At 41.2% G+C, this 21478-nt stretch overlaps 1 protein-coding gene across 3 annotated transcripts in view; it reads right to left on the bottom strand.

Moving 5' to 3' along the window:
* Positions 1-21478, bottom strand: part of msh3 (mutS homolog 3 (E. coli)) — a 51331-nt gene that overhangs the window by 6846 nt on the left and 23007 nt on the right. For all 3 annotated transcript variants that reach the window (XM_068311833.1, XM_068311836.1, XM_068311835.1), the window contains exons 20-21: positions 21123-21280; positions 9496-9682 (exon numbers count right to left, since the gene is read on the bottom strand). In XM_068311833.1, the coding sequence (XP_068167934.1) occupies positions 9496-9682; positions 21123-21280 (345 nt within the window). The remainder of the gene's footprint in view (positions 1-9495; positions 9683-21122; positions 21281-21478) is intronic.

The raw sequence follows: 21478 nt of genomic DNA, 5'->3' as shown, positions 1-21478 counted from the left end.
AATGACAATAAAATTAATAATGGGTGATTGTGATAATCATTATTGTTGTCAAATAAAAATCTGAAAAATTAACTCATTCCAGGAGTCACACAGAGTTGATTTTACTGAAAATATAATTTAAAGACACTCTTTATAGTCTCAGAAACTTGCGCTTAGTACATTGCTAGTAAGTTTGTCCCAAACCCTCGGATTGTTTTTGGTCACATAAGGATGAAAGTCACAAAAAATTCTGCACATCCAACACAACATTCATTTGTAGACATGTTTCTGTTTCAACTAATTACTCTTCTGTTAAATCTCTACCCACTCCTGAGATAAAATGTTTGCCTGTACAGTACAGTTTTTAAAAGCTTCACTATGCTCATTAGGCACCTACTTACTGTCTATCTGAGATGTAGTGATGAATATGTAGTTTGTCAAAAGTTTCCATGGATTAATACAGCAACTGCAGTATGATAGAATTAATAGAAGACCAAAAAATTAGCAGAAACAACCGTAAGCTCTCAGGAGACTGGTGTGGAACAGACTTCACTACCACATCAAACATCACCTCCTCATTGGATCCATTATTCATTCAATAATATTGATGAACATCAGAAAAATATTAACTGACAGGGTTAAAGTCCTGGAGGAAGCAACCATTGCTAACGTAGCCTGATCTCAAAGATGCTGCAGGTTAAATGATGCATATATTCAAATCTCCGCAACCTCCAAAATGTCTGTGATATGGAAAATGATTTCTTTAGAGAGAGAAAAATACAAATGCAGGGAATGTTTGACAGCTTGATGAAGAGACGTGGCAATCAGAATGCATCAAAAATCAAACCTTAATGTAAGCTCAAATCTGTTGTGTATTTATAAACATTCATATGCAACAGAAAACACTTTCTCTATATCATGTCACATCGGCCACCTCTCCTATTGTAATATGCCTCCCGGTTTGGTTTGCTGTATACTTCTAGAGCCACCACGTCACCACTTTTCCCACCTGCTTTATGGGTGTCCAGCATCACAGTGAGTGCAACCATGTACAGTCTCCCCATTTATTAACCTGATCCTAAGCTGTCAATCCCATTACAGTATAACCGTCACTCAATTGCTGCCCAACTCTTTCCAGTTGGAAACAAATCCACTTCAAACTAAAGCAAACACCCTTTGAGGTCTCATCTCAAAACTGTGCACTGTGTGTGCATGTGACAGTGTGTATGCGTGCATTTGTATATATGTATGAAAGAGATACTGATTTCTGTATGTATGTGTGTCACCGACCTCTGACTTGTTCTCTTATTGGTTTAAAATATTCAGGGCAAGGCTGGGGAAGAGTTCTCCGCAGCAGACTTTTCATTCAGATCATGATATGTGTTTTATTTTATAATATCTGTTCCATCGATATCTTTGACGTGATAAAACTGCCTGCAGTCAAGTTGAATTACAGGTAAATAAGGCAGTTTTTGCACATGTGTGGAGGGCTCATCAATCCACATCTTTAAACTATCCACATACGTTAAAAAAAAAAATGCAATGATGCAACAGGAAATGCTCAAAACTCCTTTGAGTTTACGTTGGATAAAATAGACACATGGGCAAAAAAAAGTAAAACAAAAAAGTCAAATATATTTCACTATTAATCCTGTTTATTAAAAGTCTTTACTTAAACAAATGGAAGAGAAAACAGTGGAGGTTTCACAGGTTATAATTCTCATGCATTATCTTGTTGACAAATGGCCTTTTGCTTTTTATGTCCACGCCTCAAATTGTTCAGGCTCAGAAACAACCCTTTTGGTAATGTCTTGTTTTTGGCACTGATTTGCATTAATGGACTTTTTACAACCTCCAGCTGGCCAACACCAGATGCAGAAACTGCCCCCATGCTATAATTCTATCCCCCCTGTACCCCAGTGATACAGATGAATATCTAGGTTGGATTTCTCACCTGACTAAATAAGACAGCTTGTTTGAGCATCAGCACATCCCTAAAAACGTGACTCATCGCTTCAGAAATGTGTGACTTCAACAGGTTCATGAAATTTAGACAATTAGAATTTTGAAACAAAAATAACAGCCTCAGGAACTTTAGGCACAGTGTGGTAACACACAGACCACAGAGAGGAAAACAGGGCTTCAGCACAGTGTAAGTGGACTAGTCTGATACTTGGGTTAACTGATTCTCGTAAAATCCTGCACAGGGAAACACTATATTTGTGTATTCTGAGTATTCACGAAAGTCTAATATGAAGTAAGAGCTAAAGGTTAGATACAACAAAGGAAAAAACAGTACAAATTAAAATGGAATTCTCTTACTATAAAAACACTTTTTTAAAATGCTAAGTAAATGTTTAGTTTAATTTGATGAATTTAGAAAATTATGAAAAATTACACTTCAAACACTACAAAAACAATTAGCTGAGTGAAAACAGTTAACAATTCTATATCATTATTGCTCAGTTATACAGTGTGTATATTTGCTCTTTTAGCTATGCTTTTAGCTATGTCTAACTTTATATAACAGAAATATTACTTTCAGTTGTGGGTAGTTGTATTATATGTAATTATCCTGCAAACTCTTTTTGGGTTCTAGTCCACATGTCAAGCCCATACGAGAACAATGCAAATCAGAGGTTAGTGAATCAATGTAACAGATCAGTGCTAATTCTGCTAACTGCTAAGTCAGTCCAATATTACAATGCCAGTGTACTTATATGGAAGTCTGGTTCATGTGTAGTTTAGCACGACGCTAAAAGCAAGACCTGAATGTCTGAGAGTGAGTAATGGCCAAAAACAAGGACAAGAAGCCATAAGAAAAGAAATAAATGACTTGGACACATTGTGAACCACCTAAACGCCATTTCATAAAAACCAGGAACTTCTCATTTTAGTGATCTCTTCTCTGCTTTTCTGTTTGTCTCTTTCTGCATCAAGGCTGTCTCTTTGATTGAGTGGTGTTATGAAACCCGTCTGCATTCTTAACTACATCTCAGGTGAGTGCCGGGGATAGGGAAAGGTGAATTACCATAACAACCGAGTCAAAGGAGGAGTCAAATGACTTGACGTGAACGCTTGAGTCTGGTGAGGAGGAGGAAGGGGCAGAAGAGGCAGAGGATGAGTAGGAGGAAGAGGACTGAGCATGAAAGACTGCAGGTTGTCTGCACTGAGGAAGCCTTTCACTGTAAAGCAGAATTTCTTCTTTTTCCTTTAACAGCAAGGCTTTTCAAACTAATCAATGGTGTTATACAACAAGTACTTGGAGAGCTACCTCCTCCTGCCAAAAGTAGCTCCCTGCTGCATTAGCTGCTACTTGCACATTTTATTCTATGGTTTCCAGAAGAATTACATAACCTTAAGATTCTGTCCAAAGATTAATCTGGCAAAACATGAAATATGGAAACGGTTTTACAAAAAGATAAATGTGTATTCGTCAATATTGAAACAGGGGTAACTCGGGGCAAATTGGAGCTTTTAAACCAAGGTCTTAGAGAACAGAAAGTAAACAAATACCAAAATACCAGCTCTCATTGATTGGATATAGCATCTAAGCTCTGATTATCCAGCGAGTGGTAGCAGAGTAAGTATCTTTAAAAGTTTAACTCCACAAAGCTCTTGTTGGTATCTGTCAACATGAACTAAAGGAAGACCTGCATCCACATTGTGCCAATTCAGGATTAGCCTTTGTGTAGTTACTGTAACAGATTGCGTGCTTCGCCAGAATAACAGGGAAAAGAAATGCGTAAAGGTCAACATTTAATATGAGCTTCATTTGGTCAGCATGGATCACCTGATGTGATAAAGCTGCAGTCTGCAGAACACAAAAAACACACATAAAACACATACATCAAGACATCTGGGCTACTCGTTGATATCTCTGTACAGAAATGGGTTCTATCTGTCTGCCACACCACCGTGCTTCCTTTCTGGAGCGCAAACTCAAAAACTGGTTTATGTTATTTTCCACCAAAAGCTTCTGCACACACCAACAAAGAACAGAAGTGGTGCCATTTCCTAAGCTGGGATGTTTGTTTTAGTTTTTCCTTTTACATGATAAAAGTTGAACTCAGGGTGATCCTGTAGCAGGATTTCAGATGAAAGTTTCTAAAACACAACTCAAAAAAAAGCACTTTCCTCTTTTGAAATTTGATGCACATATTGCCCAATGTGTAGTCTCAAGAAACAAAATGAGGTAAACTTGTTCCATTATATTATTGTTACATTATATTATTATATTTTGGGCAATTAGTCTTTGTTTTATTTTTAAAGGGAAAATTTGTGACAAAATACCAACATGTGATGTGTGTCTATGTATGCACGTTACAACATTTTTCAATATCTTGTTGCTGTGTGGAAAATGTATATACAAAAGGTATTTTGTATAAAGTATTTTTTAAATAAAAGAGTCATTATGAAAAGTCTAATAAATCATTTTCTTACCCAGGAGTTTTCTGAAGAGGTATCTGGTAATATTATGGGAGTTTCAACTATTCAACTGTTCCTTTTTCAGTTTTTTTCTCTTGCCTGAATTCAGCCTTCGAATGCTCACAATATTTAGATAAGTTTCATGTTTGGTACAGATTTAAGCACCTACTGTATTTACAATTACCAAAAAAAAGTAAGTAATGTGTGACCAACACAGATGTGGTCAGATACAATGTATTTAAATTTAACATCAACATTTATAAATGGCTAATTGTCAACATCATCTTCTTTTCCGTTCAGCTTTTCCCTTCAGGGGTCGCCACAGCGAATCTGCTGCCTGCATCTAACCCTCTTCTCTCACACCAACTACCTTCATGTCCTCTTTCACTACATCCATAAACCTCCTCTTTGGTCTTCCTCTAGGCCTCCAGCCTGGCAGTTCATAACTCAGCATCCTTCTACCAATATACAGTGCCGTGAAAAAGTATTTGCCCCCTTCCTGATTTCTGTGTTTTTTGTATTTTTATCTCCCCTTGGTAAATAAAATCATCATTTAGGAACTGCATTTTGAATTTCCTTGGGTTGTCTCTGTGCGATATTAACATTGGTTTGATGATCTGAAACTTTTGCGAGTGATGACTATGCAAAAAACACAGAAATCAGGAAGAGAGTAAATAATTTTTCACGACACTGTATTCACTATCTCTCTTCTGGACATGTCCAAACAATCTTAGTCTTGCCTCTCTGACTTTATCCCCCAAACCTCTAACATGTGCTGTCCCTCTGATGTACTCATTCCTGATCCTATCCTGGTCACTACAGCTCCGTCTCCTGTCTTTTCCGCAGTGATACTGTCTCTAGAACAAACAACATCGCTGATATCACCAGTTTTTTGCACCTTTCCTTTCATTTTAGCTCAAACTCCTCTATCACACTTTACACCTGACACTTTTCTCCACCTGTTCCATCCTGACTGTACATCCTTCGTCACCTCTTTTCCACACTCTCAATTTCTCTGGACTGTTGACCCAAAGCAATTAAAATACTCTACCTTCTTGATCTCTTCTCCCTGTAACCTCACTCTTCCACTTGGGTCCCCCTCATTCCCACACATGTACTCTGTCTTACTGCGGCTAACCTTCGTTCCTCTCTTTTCCAGGACAAACCTCCACCTCTCTAGCTTCTCCTCCACCTGTTCCCTGCTCTCACCGCAGATCACAATGTCATCTGAAAACATCATAGTCCATGGAGATTCATGTCTAACCTCATCTGTCAGCCTGTCCATCACAATAGAGAACAAGTGGGGGCTCAGAGCTGATTCCTGATGCAGTCCCACCTCCACCTTGAACTCCTCTGTCACACCTACAGCACACCTCACCACTGTCTCACAGTCCTCATACATGTCCTACACCGCTCTAAAATACTTCTATGCCACTCCAGACTTCCTCATACAATACCACACTTCCTCTCCGTCTTAAGCGCCCTGTCATAAGTTTTCTCCAGATCTACAAAAACACAATGCAGCTCCGTCTGGCCTTCTCTGTACTTCTCTATCAACATCCTCAAAGCAAATACTGCATCTGTAGTACTCTTTTTTGACTTGAAACCATACTACTGCTCACAAATGCTCACTTCTGCCCTTAGTCTAGCTTCAATTACTCTTTTCCATAACTTCATTGTGTGGCTTATCAGCTTTATTTCTTCTGTAGCTGCCCCAACTCTGCACATCTCCACTGTTCTTAAAAATGGGCACCAGCACACTTCTCCACTCCTCAGGCATCTTCTCACTATCTAAGATCCTGTTGAACAACCCAGTCAGAAACTCTACTGCCACCTCTCCTAGACACTTCTATACATCCACAGGTATATCATCAGGACTGACTGCCTTTCCACTCTTCATCCTCTTCAATGCCCTCCTCACTTCATCCTGACTAATCTTTGCTACTTCCTGATCCACAACAGCCACCTCTTCAGGTCTTTGTTCTCCCTCATTTTCCTCGTTCATCAACTCTTCAAAATACTCTTTCTATCTTCCCATCACACTACTGGCACCTGTCAATAGACTTCCATCCTTATCCTTAATCACCCTAAACTGCTGCACGTCCTTCCCATCTCTGTCTCTCTGTCTTGCCAACCTGTATAGATCAGTCTCTCCCTCCTTACTGTCTAACCTAACATACAAGTCATCATAAACCCCTTGATTGGTCTTTGCTACCTCTACTTTCACCTTATGCTGCATCTCCCTGTACTCCTGTCTACTCTTGTCACTCCTCTCAGTGTCCCACTTCTTCTTCGCTAACCTCTTTCTCTTTATACACTCCTCATTCCACCACCAACTCTCCTTATCTACTTTCCTTCCAGATGACACACCAAGTACTCTCCTACCTGTCTCCCTGATCACATTAGCTGTAGTTGTCTAGTCATCTAGAAGCACCTCCTGACCACCCAGAGCCTGTCTTAACTCTTTCCTAAATGTCATGCAACACTTTTCCTTTTTCAGCTTCCACCATTTCATCCTCTGCTCTGCCTTTGCCCCTGTCATTTTCCTCACCACCAGAGTCATCCTACACACCACCGTCCTATGCTGTTTGGCTACACTCTTGCCTACCACTACTTTGCAGTCACTTATTGGTCACCCTTCGTTCCTGTCTCTTCTGGAAGAAAGTATTCACTATAGCCGTTTCCACCCTATTTGCAAAGTCAACCACCATCTGTCTTTCTGCATCCTTTTCCTGGATACCAAATCTGCCCATCACCTCCTCATCACCTCTTTCCTGCACCAACATGTCCATTGAAGTCTGCACCAATGACACTTTTAGGTATGCTCTGATTCGTTTTATCAAAGTCCAAACAGAATTTCTCCTTCTCCTCCAGCTCACATCCTACCTGTGGAGCATACCCACTAACAACATTGAACATCACACCTTCGATTTGTAGCTTCAGATCATCCCTCTATCTGACACTCTTTTTACCTTCATTCCTAACAAACTCCTCCTTCAACATAACTCGTAATCCATTTCTCTTCCTATCTACACCATGATAGAACAACTTGCTCTTAAACATCTAACCTTGCTATCTTTCCACCTGGTCTCCTGGACACACAGTATATCTACCTTCTTCCTCTGCATCATGTCAACCAACTCTCTACCTTTTCCTGTCATAGTTCCAACATTCAGCGTACCTACTCTCAGTCCTATACTCTTGGCGTTCCTCTTCTCTCTCTTCCTATGAACACACTTTTCTCCTCTCCTTATTTGACCAACAGTAGTCCAATTTCCACCGGCACCCTGTAGCTGAACAGCACAGATGGCAGTCATTGTTAACCCGGGCCTCGGCTGATCCAGTATGGAAGTCATAGATTTCATTCACATGTTTGATTTGGCAAAAGTTTTACATCAGATGCCCTTCCTGATACAACCCTCTGTATTTATCTGGGCTTGGGACTGGCACAATAAGTCACTGGCTTGTGCCCTCTTGCGGCGACATCAAATGAACGGACATACAGACTGTATTTTTAAAAATGTAAATAATATCTGTCGTCTCATACTTACTCTTATTGCCATCTTTGATTGTCACGTTAATTGTTCACTCGGGTAATCCTGCCTGCAAAGTCCAGACGTATTTAAGTGTCAGACGTGAAAAGGACACTAGAGGGAACCCAAAAACGTGTCTGACAAGTCAGCCGAATGCAAGCATAGAAACATGACTGATTATGAAGACTTGTGCAATCACACTATCTGTGATACTTAAGTTTATGTAACAATGGAGGAACTTCTCCAAATTCCAGCGGCTTTATTTCAGAGGCTGATTAGAAACTACAGAACAAGAACAATTGGAAGCTTTGTGTCTGTAGCTTCTATTAAACAGTGAAAAACGTTGTTTCGAAATCTGAGACAATGAACAATGTGTCCTGATGGATGCCACAACTTTCCATGTCAACTTGTAATACTGAGTTTTCTCTGCTTATCTTAAGGCTCTGGTTGTTCAACAATACAACAGCATAAATACTGTAAGTTGTCCATAAGGATACAACAACTACCTTTCATGTGACCTTTGGTGCTGATCAACACTCTTATTTTGTCAGGGTACGGCTGATGTGGTCTGTAAAGAACGGCACATGTAATATTGCATAACACCAAGAGTGCTCCTGTGTGTGCTGGTTTGCATAATCCCAGCAGAACCCTATCTCTCTCTCTCTCTCTCTCTCTCTCTCTCTCTCTCTCTCTCTCTCTCTCTCTCTCTCTCTCTCTCTCTCTCTCTCTCTCACACACACACACACACACACACACACACATACACACACACACACACACACCCTCTCCCTCTCTCTGAAAGGAACAACGACACCTACTCAGAGCTGAGAAGCCACACATACCTTCATGTCTGTCTCTTCTATTTATTAAACCTCTACACCAGATCCTCTACTGTATTTGGCCTCCACTGCTGACTAACATTGGACCTCTGTGCTTTCCATAAACATCATTTAATGACAAGTGACAAGGTTAAACGGGAAATGTATCGTTAATAAATGGCCACTATACAGTATATAGATAGATAGATAGATACTTTAATAATCCCGGAGGAAATTGCATTATGGGGATACATTACGGCTTGGGAACTGAAAAACCTGTCATCAACATATTAGGACTGAACAATCAGATATCCAGACATCTATTTGTTTTCCAATGCAGCTCAACACTATATTAACATTGTAGAACACTTGTCCTATTTTCAAGGACGGTTCCGGCGCTTAAGACTCTCTGGAGACTCTGCAAAACAATAACTGTGATCTGCAGAGACCCTAGCCAGATGCAAAAAACCCTTGCATGACCACACACAAACATACAAATCTGTTGGCTGAAGGTCACTGACTCCAGAGTTCAACAAGTTCCAACAATGCTGCTTGATTCAGCGAAGAAAAGTATGCTTATGGGTTATGAAGGCATTGATTTCAGCAGCAAACAAGCCTGAAAGACTCATCAGTGCCTCTCTCGTCATTTCTCATTTAGTTCTCTTCTTCTCTTTAAATACCCAAATCTCTCTTAGTCCCATCTCATCAATACAGAGTGTTAATTCATGCACACTCACCTCTGTGATGAAGTACTCAAGGGTGGCATAAGCGATTGCAATACCATCGTGTGTGCTCGTCCCCCGCCCCAGTTCATCAAGGATAACCAATGAGCGTTCTGTTGCGTGGGAAATGATGTCTGACGCTTCAGTCAGCTCCTCCATGAACGTGCTGCGCCCTTTGTAAATGTTGTCGGAGGCTCCCATCCTGGCATCCAATGAGATGAGAAACAGGTCAGGTATCAAAAACATTTGTTAGGGTGAAATCCCATTGAGTAAATATTATTTTTGAGACAAACACGCTATCATTGAGAAATATACTACAAACTGGACTCCCATTGACAACATCCATTGCAATTTTTTATGCATTCATCCCTGATTTTATGAAAGAAAATGGACCATTTGCCAGTTATAGTGGCTCTGCAGGAACAGAGCGTCTGTGTAGGTCTGAAGGATATTGTGCACGTACAGAGTGTGACATCACATCCATAGTGTGACACATTTGAAGAACATAATGTCCCTGAAGGGAACAGATGGTTACAGTTTCTTTAAAATTAAACAGAACATCATCTCACTTGTGCTTCACCATTTTTACTGTGTTCAAATAGGATAAAGTGACAGAACTGTATATATTTTAGAACAAATAAGGCTTTAACAAATGAGTCTTAAAACACTTCACTCTAAAAGTTAAAGCCAATGACATAATCCACAAACTGGTGTTGTTCTTCAACTTTTGTGAAACCACCCACAGACAGATAAATGGAGCGTTTCCAGTCCAATAAACCTGCTGAGTCTCTTCCTGCAGCAGAATGACTTACCAGGAAAAGACAAACACAGTGGAATGTAAGAAGATTGGTGTGAAGTACTTCATGGAACAGAAGAAAATGAAGCATGTCAGTGTGGAGAAGTTATGGTTGACTGGTTCTCATTTTGTCCCTTCGTTATAAGCCATGCTCATCAGAGTCTGAACTCTGGCTTATATCAGCTTGGCTCCCTTTTCTTCCTCAACACCAAACCTCTTCACAGCCATGGTCACTGCGTGAAGGTTCATCTTAACATCCCATTTGGCTGTTGCTTCCAGTATCTTGTCGGTACCCTCGTCAAACTTCTGCCACTCTGCTCCTCTAGGGGTTTGGGGCCATCTTATCTTCCTCGTCCTGGACTGCCTGGTTGAAGGGACTGTCTGCACCACTTAAAGGCTTGGTGTGGAGCTTCTGGGCTCAGCTCCTCCTCTGCCTCACAAGGTATTAGACCTGTGCATTGTGATGCCTGCAATGCATTTCATCCATGTTTAATGGATCTTTAGGCCCTTGTCATGTTTGAAGGACTTTACCAACACAAGTACTCTCTACTTCTAAATGTTTGTCCATTGCTATTGCATGTTAACTTTCAATCTGTCAAGCTGGGGTGCATGTCCGAGTGCCATCTGTTCTCAAACTCTTCTTAGTCGTCAGCAGGACTTTTCCTGGTAGTCTTACAGTTGTAGGGGAATATCTAGGGCACTTCATCAGTCATATGTCCTGACGGCTGAGTCTGGTTTCTCTTCTCTTCTATTGCTGTTAAGAAGTTTGTCATTAGCCACTTTCCAAATTCTACTTAGTCTTATTTACAGATTACCGGTACTCGTGATTCTATCTGAAGCTAAAAAAGATTTAAAAAGATTTTTAAAAAAGCAGCAGATAAAAAAGATTTTTAAAAAAACAACAGTAGCAAATTCTAAATGTTCAGCATCTACGTAACAGTAACATAGCCCAACAAACTAAAACAACACAATTATACTGTATATTCTCTACTTTTCATCAACAACTGCACCTTTCAAAAAGAGAAAAAAAAAGGAAACTCAGATTTTTTTTATGGCAGCATCCTGGATACCAACATCCCATTCTTTAGACATAGCTGCTCACTTAGAGTGATTAAAAGGATTTTCACGATGCTAATTAATAACATGTAGGAGTAGGGGGAAGGGTTTGAACACAGCTCTGTCCCCTTCCTTCTCTTGAGTTTCTATTCCTTATCTTCATTCTGTTGTTGAATTACTGATCTGAAAGTAAAGTCAAAACTTCATAATTTACAAATTGGTTACACTTAATGAGAAGGCAGGATCCAGCACATACTAATCACTGAGATGCAGGAGGAGTGTTGTCTTTGACTGTTTGATTTAATGATTCAAGGGGCACCTTTTTGTTTTTTTAAGCTTTCCTTTTGCACCGAAGTTGTGGCACTGAATCAGACAATGCAAGACTAAAAATTCTTATTATGAGCTTCATGAGACAAATAAAGTTCCCCATAGCAAACGGAATGAAACGAGTTTCTGAAACAAGTATTAACAATTAATAACTACAAAGAATGTCTCTAATGGGGAGATGTGCCAATTCTAATTTATCTGATGGTTACTGGAATTATAATTTGTCTAACCTACCCACCAACCCACACATCACTAGTGGTCACATAACCTTCAGAACCAGTCCCAACTCAGGAGAACGTGGATGTAGCATGCTAATTCAGTTCTGTTACTTAAAAAATAAGCATTAAGCTGTTGAGTGAGGGAGTCTTGAACACCCCACATGGTCTTGTCAATAGATGCTTATTGATTAAAGAGATGATTACAAAATGACATCTTCTTTAAGAGCTCCTCTGATGTTCTCAAACAGAAAGAGCAACGACTCATCTGATAAAAACTCAACTCAAGCTGGATCACATCAGCAGCATCTCTGCACCAGCCGATGATTCTCGCCTCTAAATCTGTTTTTCCCTGTCCTTAATGACCTTCTACATGGTACCTATCAATGAGCTGCTGACAAGAGGACCCAGCTCATGTGTTTCCATGGTTACACCACAAGCCATACAGGAGACATGTGTGTCAGACATGATGTTGCAAGTCATTAGTCAATTTAAAGTGTGTCTGTACATGCATGAATTTGAGATCAACAGACAATATGATCTATTCTGTATGACAGGACGGCGTGGCAGAATCAGATAAACGAGTGTTGTTCACACACCCTTTCTGTCCACCACTGAAGGGATGCACACAACCACAGCTACGCAACACCAGCTGGGTGTCCTGCTGCTCGCTTTTCTCCTGCCAAACAAAATAATTCTGAAAATAGAATTTATCATCACCCTAAAACAAGTGTAGACACATTATAAGTGGTTTCTGACAAAATATTAGCTGGTATTTTTGGTAATTATGTATACACACACAGTGGTGCATTTTTTAATCTGTAGAGTGTATTTATGTGTCTGAATAAGTCTGTAGGATGTCAGCTGTTTGATAACTGATGTCTTACAAAGACTGCAGAAAATAAATCCACACTCTGATACAGTTACAGATTGTACCTTATCTACTGGATGATGCAGTCAGTTCTGTTTTTTGTAGACTATGTGCTTGGAGCTGTATCTGATTCACAATATTCATCTTTTTCTGATTGTTTGTTCTACTTTGTTGCCCTTCTGAAGATGAGTGATTTGTGATTTCCAGTTTATTTTTTTTCTCCTTTGCTCAGTTAGTTTTTCTGATTGTGTCCAGTCGTTGTAAACTGCGCAGTTCATCACATTAACACAGTCTGATGTTTACCTCCAGACACTACTGAAAAGTAGAGGTCCAAACATCTGACTTTTCACAATACATCACCCACTAAGATGATGATGATAGCGTTTCAGTGCTGGCAATAAAAACACAGCTCCCCTCTCCATACCTTGTTCACATTTGTGAACACCCCCTCCCCCAACTCCCCCAAAATCAGTGCATACTCTTGAAATGGGGGCTTGTGTAAGACCTTTGTAAAATGGCATACAATCACTATAAGTGATTGGCTGTTGAGTTCAAAACACAATTTCCTGCTTATGTTGCCATAACAATCATGAACGGATGGAAGAATGTGCACTATAACCTTCAGGACTCAATACAGATGATAAAACACACAGTGGCTGCATACGTGCACACAAACAACTTTCATCCACCAAAAAGCACAAATGCACCCACACACACACACACACACACACACACACCCACACACACACACACACACACACACACACACACACGCACACACGCACACACACACACACACACACACACACGCACAGCTTAATACGTATTAAAGTACGTGAAAGAACATACTCAGAACTATGCTCAAGAAAATGATGTAACACAGTAGAATGGACAGGAAATTAAATAAATACTGTAAATAAAAACACTGTGAGAGGATACGATTTAACACCTGAAACCAGCATCTAAATTAATCACTTTATTCTAATTGATAATCAATCATCTAGATCACTGGATTTCCCATTGGACACCTACACATCGTTTCATTACCCGCAACCCTCAAAGACAGCTTGATATATGCAAGTAAATCTCACTCGTCTCTTTCTCACCCACAAAATAAACATCACACAGAAACACACGAGATAAAGAAATGCCCACTGCTATATCTCCTGTGCCTGACACTGCAGTGGGAATTGATTGAGGCTTTATTATGAAACGTTTTCGCTTCAGAATGTGACGTTCAGTTTCTAATGGGGCTGAGCTGCCCCATTAGAAGCAGTGACGATGGCAAGCACCACTGGAGGACAGCAGGTACAGTATATTATGTGTTGCTTGTGGATATTGATTAACATGACGTCATGAATCACAGAAAAAATTAGATTTCATTTCCACAGGCTCCTAAAAGAAGAGACCCTCACTTAAAAAAGAATTAATAACAGTTCTGTGATGAGTACGGTTAGCAGGAAGTTAATAAAAGATAAATAGGAGACAAATGAACTTGTGAACTACTTCCTCTTCAATTATTCTCACTGATGGTATTTTTAAATCTACGTTTGAAAAAAGGTATGCGCCCACTTAATTTAAGATCAAAATTAATACATTCGAACAAGAAAAATGTATTATATTCTCTGCATTTGTATTAAACTGAACTAAGTATATAATGAGTATTGAAGCATAACAACAAATACCGAAGCATTTTCTTCTTCTCCTTTCAGCTTGTCCCTTGTTGCCGCAGCGAATCAGTTGCCTCCATCTAACCCTGTCTTCTGCATCTTCTTCTCTCACACCAACTACCTTTATGTCCTTTTTCACTACATCCATAAACCTCCTCTTTGTTCTTCCTCTAGGCCTCCTGCCTGGCAGTTCAAAACCCAGCATCCTTCTACCAATATATTCACTATCTCTCCTCTGGACATGTCCAAACCATCTCAGTCTGGCCTCTCTGACTTTATCTCCAAAACCTCTAACATGTCCTGTCCCTTTGATGTACTCATTCCTGATCCTATCCTTCCTGGTCACTCCCATAGAGAACCTCAGTATCTTCATCTCTGCTACCTCCAGCTCTGTCTCCTGTCTTTTCCTCAGTGACACTGTCTCTAGACCAAACAACATCGCTGGTCTCACCACAGTTTTGTACACCTTTCCTTTCATTTTAGCTGAAACTCTTCTATTACACATCACACCTGATACTTTTCACCACCCGTTTCATCCTGCCTGGACACGCTTCTTCACCTCTTTTCCACACTCTCCATTGCACTGGACTGTTGACCCGAAGTATTTAACCTCACTCTTCCACTTGGGTCCCTCTCATTCACACACATGTGCTCTGTCTTATTGCGCCTAACCTTCATTCCTCTCCTTTGCAGGACAAACCTTCACCTCTCTACCTCCTTTTCCCTGCTCTCACTACAGATCACTATGTCATCTGCAAACATTATAGTCCATGAAGATTCCTGTTTAACCTCATCTGTCCCACCTCCACCTTGAACTCCTCTGTCACACCAACAGCACACCTCACCACTGTCTTACAGTCCTCATACATGTCCTGCACCGCTCTAACATACTTCTCTGCCACTCCAGACTTCCTCATACAATACCACAGTTCCTCTCTGGGCACCCTGTCATAAGCTTTCTCCAGATCTGCAAAACCACAATGCAGCTCCGTCTGGCCTTCTCTGTACTTCTCTATCAACATCCTCAAAGCAAATACAGCATCTGTAGTACTCTTTTTTGGCATGAAACCATACTGCTGCTCACAAATGCTCACTTCTGCCCTTAGTCTAGCTTCAACTACTCTTTTCTCATAACTTCATTGTATGGCTCATCAGCTTTATTCCTCTGTAGTTGCCACAACTCAGCACATCTCCCTTGGGCACCAGAACATCTCACTATCTAAAATCCTGTTGAACAACCCAGTCAGAAACTTCCATATCTCCACAGGTATATTCTTCAATGCCCTCCTCACCTCATCCTGACTAATCTTTGCTACTTCCTGGTCCACAGCAGTCACCTCTTCTAGTCTTTGTTCTCTCTCATTTTCCTCGTTCATCAACTCTTCAAGTTGTTCATCAAGTACTCTTCCCATCACACTACCGGCACCTGTCAATAGACTTCCATCCCTATCCTTAATCACCCTAACCTACTGCACGTCCTTCCCATCTCTGCCTCTCTGTCTTGCCAACCTGTATAGATCAGTCTCTCCCTCCTTACTGTCCAACCTAGCATACAAGTCATCATAAGCCCCTTGTTTGGCCTTTGCTACCTCTACGCTGCATTTACCTTTACTCCTGTCCACTCTCCTCAGTCCTCTCAGTGTCCCAATAGCAAACCATTTTAATAGTTTTAATTACAATTGCTTTCACTTTAGAGGATGACAAAATATGTCATCTGCATCACAATTCATGAATCTCTTGTTTAAACACTTAAGTAAACCTTATTTGACAAAGACATAAAACCATAACTCTAAATCCAACTCCTTCTCTCAAGGATGAAGGTAAATATATTCACACACACACACACACACACACACACACACACACACACACACACACACACACACACACACACACAGACACACACACACACACACACACACACACACACACACACACACACACACACACACACACACACACACACAACCACACAGACACACACACACACACACACACACACACACACACACACACACACACACACACACACACACACAAACACAATCTGCTGACAAGTCTCAGGCTCCCACTGGGTTAATGCATACGAACATTCTTAAACCCACAAAAAAGACAATTACACACATCTGCAAGTCATTAGGTCTAATCACACAGTGCATTGTCCTCTGTTCCTCACTAATACAGTCAGGCCTGGAAGTTACATGCACATCGTACTGCTACTCTCATCGTAATTAGAATAATCATATGCCTGGAGTAAAAAAATTGTCTCAGACAGTCTTACTGCCTGAGGGTTCCTCAGAGAACATGTTGTACCAAACCATGACAGAACAATACAGCCAGCTTTGTTAAACAATTGTGTTCATCTTCTCCTCATCGTGAGGTGAACAGTAGGATTAGGTCAGATCAGTCTGACAAAAACATCCGAAAAACAAACTTGAGAATGTTTTTCTTTTGTCTGCAGGTGGTGTCTCAAATTAAAATGCCACTCACAAGTAATTCACGTGAACCCATGAATATCCACCTTCTCATCTGACAACAGCATTACACCAAAGCAGAAAAAGCAGAATGACACCAACGTTCCTTTCCATCAAACAACTGCTGCTTTGTATGTGTTGGAGCTCATTGTCCTTCTAATGTCTGGAGTCTCAGAGCAAACAGGCTTTCATGATACAACATAAAATTAATATTGATGATGCGTTCCGATTGCCTTGCATTAACTTATGTATGTAATCGTGCTGCAATACTGAAGTATGATGTGATGACACAGAAATGAAAAGTGCATATATCGTGGTATATTGTGATGTTTCTAATGAAGCTGAAGAGTCAGATGGTTGAAAATAGAACACAACTTTGGTCTCTCTTTGCAAAGGATTTAAACAGAACACATAATTAACAACTGCCATTAAGCTATGATGTTAAACTGTTAATTAAAGATTGCTCTAGTATTGAAAAATTCATTTTCATTCATTCATTGTCAATACCCTCTTTGTTCGGTGCTGGAGCCTATCCCAGCTGACTGGGATAGGGTTGTGAGGGTTGTGAGGCAGGGTACGCTCCGAGCGCGACAGCCGTGCACAGATATTGCTAAATATGATATTGCAATGTTTCTTACAATCGTACACACTTGAAATAAACCAGTGTCCTGGTGTCTAACTATCTGGACGTAGATCATTGGAACAACAAAACAACAATAGTATCTTGGAGAACGAAACTACTGCTGTCCATGACCAGCGCCTCAAGGTTGTTAAAGAGGAAATAGATCAGCTTCAATCAACACAAGACAACAAAGATGCCTTGCCTACCACCCAAAACTAAAGGCCTTCCTTTACATGAGAGTAGCCCTTCATTATTAGTGACTGTACTTTTTCATGAAAGTCTTATCTTAATAAGCTTCTCAAGAAAACATCAAGTGCTTCGAGCGGCTAGTCATGCACCACATCAAATCTGCCCTCCCTTCAACCCTGGACCCTTTTCAATTTGCTTATCGGTCCAACTGCTCGACCTATGACGCCATCTCCAATGCCCTACATTCAACCCTCACCCACCTGGCATTGTGACTCGTACGCTAGATTGCTGTTCATCGACTTCAAGTCAGCATTCAACACAATCATCCCCCAGCAGCTCATCCACAAACTGGACCAGCTCAGACTGAACACCTCCATACGCAACTGGCTGCTGGACTTCCTGACAGGGAGACCACAGGCAGTTCGAGTCGGCAACATCACCTCCAGCAACATCACGCTGAACATAGGAGCCCCCCAAGGATGTGTTCTGAGCCCCCTCCTCTTCACTCTGCTAACCCATGACTGCACACCGACTTCCAGCTCCAACCTCTTCATCAAGTTTGCAGATGACACGACTGTGGTTGGGCTCATCAACAACTACGATGAGACTGCCTACAGAAATGAGGTGAGCCTCCTGGCTATGTGGTGCAAGGACAACAATCTCCATCTGAATGTGGAGAAGACGAAGAAGATTGTTGTGGACTTGAGGAGAACACGCACCCAGCATGCTCCACTAACCATTGATGGTGCTGCAGTGGAAAGGGTCAGCAGCACCAAGTTCCTGGTTGTCTCTGAGGACCTGTCCTGGGACTGCAACACTGCATCGCTGGCCAAAAAAGCCAAACAGCGCCTCTACCTCCTCCGCAAACTAAGGAGAGCAAGAGCCCCACCCCCGTCGTGCTCACCTTCTACAGAGGCACCATCGAGAGCATCTTAACCAGCTGCATCACAGTGTGGTACGGCGCCTGCACCGTTTCCTGCCGTAAGACCCTGCAGCGCATCGTGAGAGTAGCTGAAAAGATCACTGGTGTCTCTCTCCCTTCCCTCACAGACATTTACACCACCCGCCTCACCCGCAAAGCCATCAGCATTGCAGGTGATCCCACCCACCCCTCTCACAGCCTTTTCAGCCTGCTGCCATCAGGTAGGAGACTGCAGAGTCTGCGGGCCAGAACCAGCAGGCTCAAGGACAGTTTCTTTCACCAGGCGGTCAGGAGGCTCAACTCCCTCCCTGCTCTGCCCCCTGCCATAGCCTTGAACTCTACCCTCACACTGCCCTGCCCTCCCCCCAGCACCTGACTACCTATCTCTCTCGCCCCCCATCAACTCAGGGACAACGCACACGTCACTTCCCCTATGAGATTAGAGTTTATAGAGATGTTAACCATCCCTTGTGTTTCGTCCAATACTTTGTGTTGTCCTGCCTGTTGTACTACCTGTGTTGTCCTGCCTGTTGTACTGTCTGTGTTGTACTGCCTGTTGTACTGCCTGTTTACCGTGGGTCAGAGAGGACTGCAATTTCATCTGTGCTGTATGTCGTGTATATATGGCACACTTGACAATAAAGCTGACTTTGACTTTGATCAGCTACAGAATATTATCCTGTGCAGCTGCATCACATTACTACTTCATTCATCTTACTCTGTGAAATCCAAACTGCTTGACACTTCACGTCAGTCCATCCAAATAAAAAAAAAGAACAAACACATTTCCTCCAACGCAATGCGCCCTCCTTCTTTGCGGTTAATGCGTTCCAAGAACCACACTCGATTAATGAATTCCGCGACACAGCAATGAACTATTTATCATATTATTTACCGTAATTTAAATATTTATGACCCTCCCCATACTGATATTAAATTTGCAGATTTAATTGATTTGCAGATATTAAATCTGCAAATCTATCTGCATTACTTTTTCCCACACTCTTATCGACTTTTTGAAGCACTTTTGTGTCTCACGTAAGTCCCAGACTCACGGAACCGAGCGCACTTCTGGATGCTGGCAGCCAATAGAATGCTTGTACCGTATTACGTGACTGCCTACCAAAAATCCACGATGAAGTGAAGTCGTGAGCTTGGATGCACGAATGCGCGAGGGCGCACTGTAGCTAAAGCTTTCCAGAAATTTCAATTATTTTGAAATTTTTTTATTGGAAGGAGACTTACTGCTTAAACTGTTAAATATCATCTGTTGTAGTGCATAATTAATGGGTTTTTCCCCCACATATCTTTTGTTGAATACATCACACAGAGTTTTTATTTTTAACTTTCAGTAAGTTGGATTGCTGGTTGGCTGGCTGCAGAGCAGTGAGGGGCAAAGAGCCAGACAGAAATGAAGAAGGAAATGCTTCAGACATAACAAAGTAGTGAATCAGTGAACCAATGGGCTATTTTCTGATTTTTATCAGGAGTTACACTCTGAAGCACAAATAAGTACACCCACACCTCGGCACAAAACTGGAAGAAAGTAACACATAGTAGGGTTTGGCTTGAGTTGAGACTATATGCTCTGACACAGATAGTCTGTCTACATAACTCTTTTTTTTAAACTACTATTTAACCAGGTAAGTCAATTGAGAACCAATTCCCCTTTACAATGACAACCTGGGTACATCTCATATTTAAAGACAGTAACTTAATTTAGAATCTACAGTTCATCTATATTGCATGTTTTTGGCCGGGGAACCCGGAGAGAACCCACACAGACAAGGGGAGAACATGCAAACTCCTCACAGAAAGGCCCTCAGTTGGATTTGAACTTGAGACCATCTTGCTGTGAGGCTACAGCGTGACTCCCTGAACCACCGTACTGCCCGTATGGGCTTTAAGTTTAGGCTTAGCTGCTACGTGTGACCATAACTATATTTTCATTACTGGTAATTTGTATTGACAAGATGTGTTCTTGAGCACATGCCTGCTTCATAGTTTCAAGTAAAGCTCTTACGCTTAATTTGATAAGGTTTAGTCTATTGATTAAATTGTGCTTCAGTCCTCATTGGTCATTTAATTTTAAGGTTATTATTTCTAGGTTTTAGTGAAGAAATAAATCTCAGATTTATTTTAATGTCATTGTGATAGACTCTCTATCTGTGGTTTGATTCCTAATAAAATTTAACAATCAAAACAATAATATCCCTCAATATCACTGTGGGCAAGAACTTGTTGTAATTCATTCTTTCATGCTGCAACTTTAATGAAACCACTTACAAAAAAAAGCACAACTAGTAGAGAGAGACAGAGAAGGAGCCTTTTACAGCTGATGTTATGTTGGAATTTGCATAAAGTAACTTTGTACCGAAATCATCATTTGAAACATATAAAAACATTTGACAATAGATTTCCAGCAAGTCATTGAATTGTAAATCTATTTAATGACAATCAGGTATTACACTTGTAGATATCAATAGGATTGTGTTCATACCTGGTGTAAATGCCATCTAGTATGCCCAGATGGGCCTCACAGGCCGGGATGTAAGAGCCAACCTGAGCCATTACACAGATCAGGGCCACCTGGCGGATGTACGAGCTTTTCCCCCCCATATTAGGACCAGTGATTATCATGGTTCTCCTACCATCACCCTGAAAGAGAGAGAGAATGAAACAGACAAATGGAGGGAGAGGAGAGGAGAGGAGAGGAGAGGAAAGGAGAGGAGAGGAAAGGAGAGGAGAGGAGAGGAGAGGAGAGGAGAGGAGAGGAGAGGAGAGGAGAGGAGAGGAGAGGAGAGGAGAGGAGAGGAGAGGAGAGGAGAGGAGAGGAGAGGAGAGGAGAGGAGAGAG

This window comes from Antennarius striatus, chromosome 3 (genome assembly GCF_040054535.1).
Source record: "Antennarius striatus isolate MH-2024 chromosome 3, ASM4005453v1, whole genome shotgun sequence".
NCBI lineage: Eukaryota > Metazoa > Chordata > Actinopteri > Lophiiformes > Antennariidae > Antennarius > Antennarius striatus.
The sequence above is the reverse complement of the archived record's forward strand: the minus strand, read 5'-3'. Positions and strand labels throughout refer to the sequence as shown.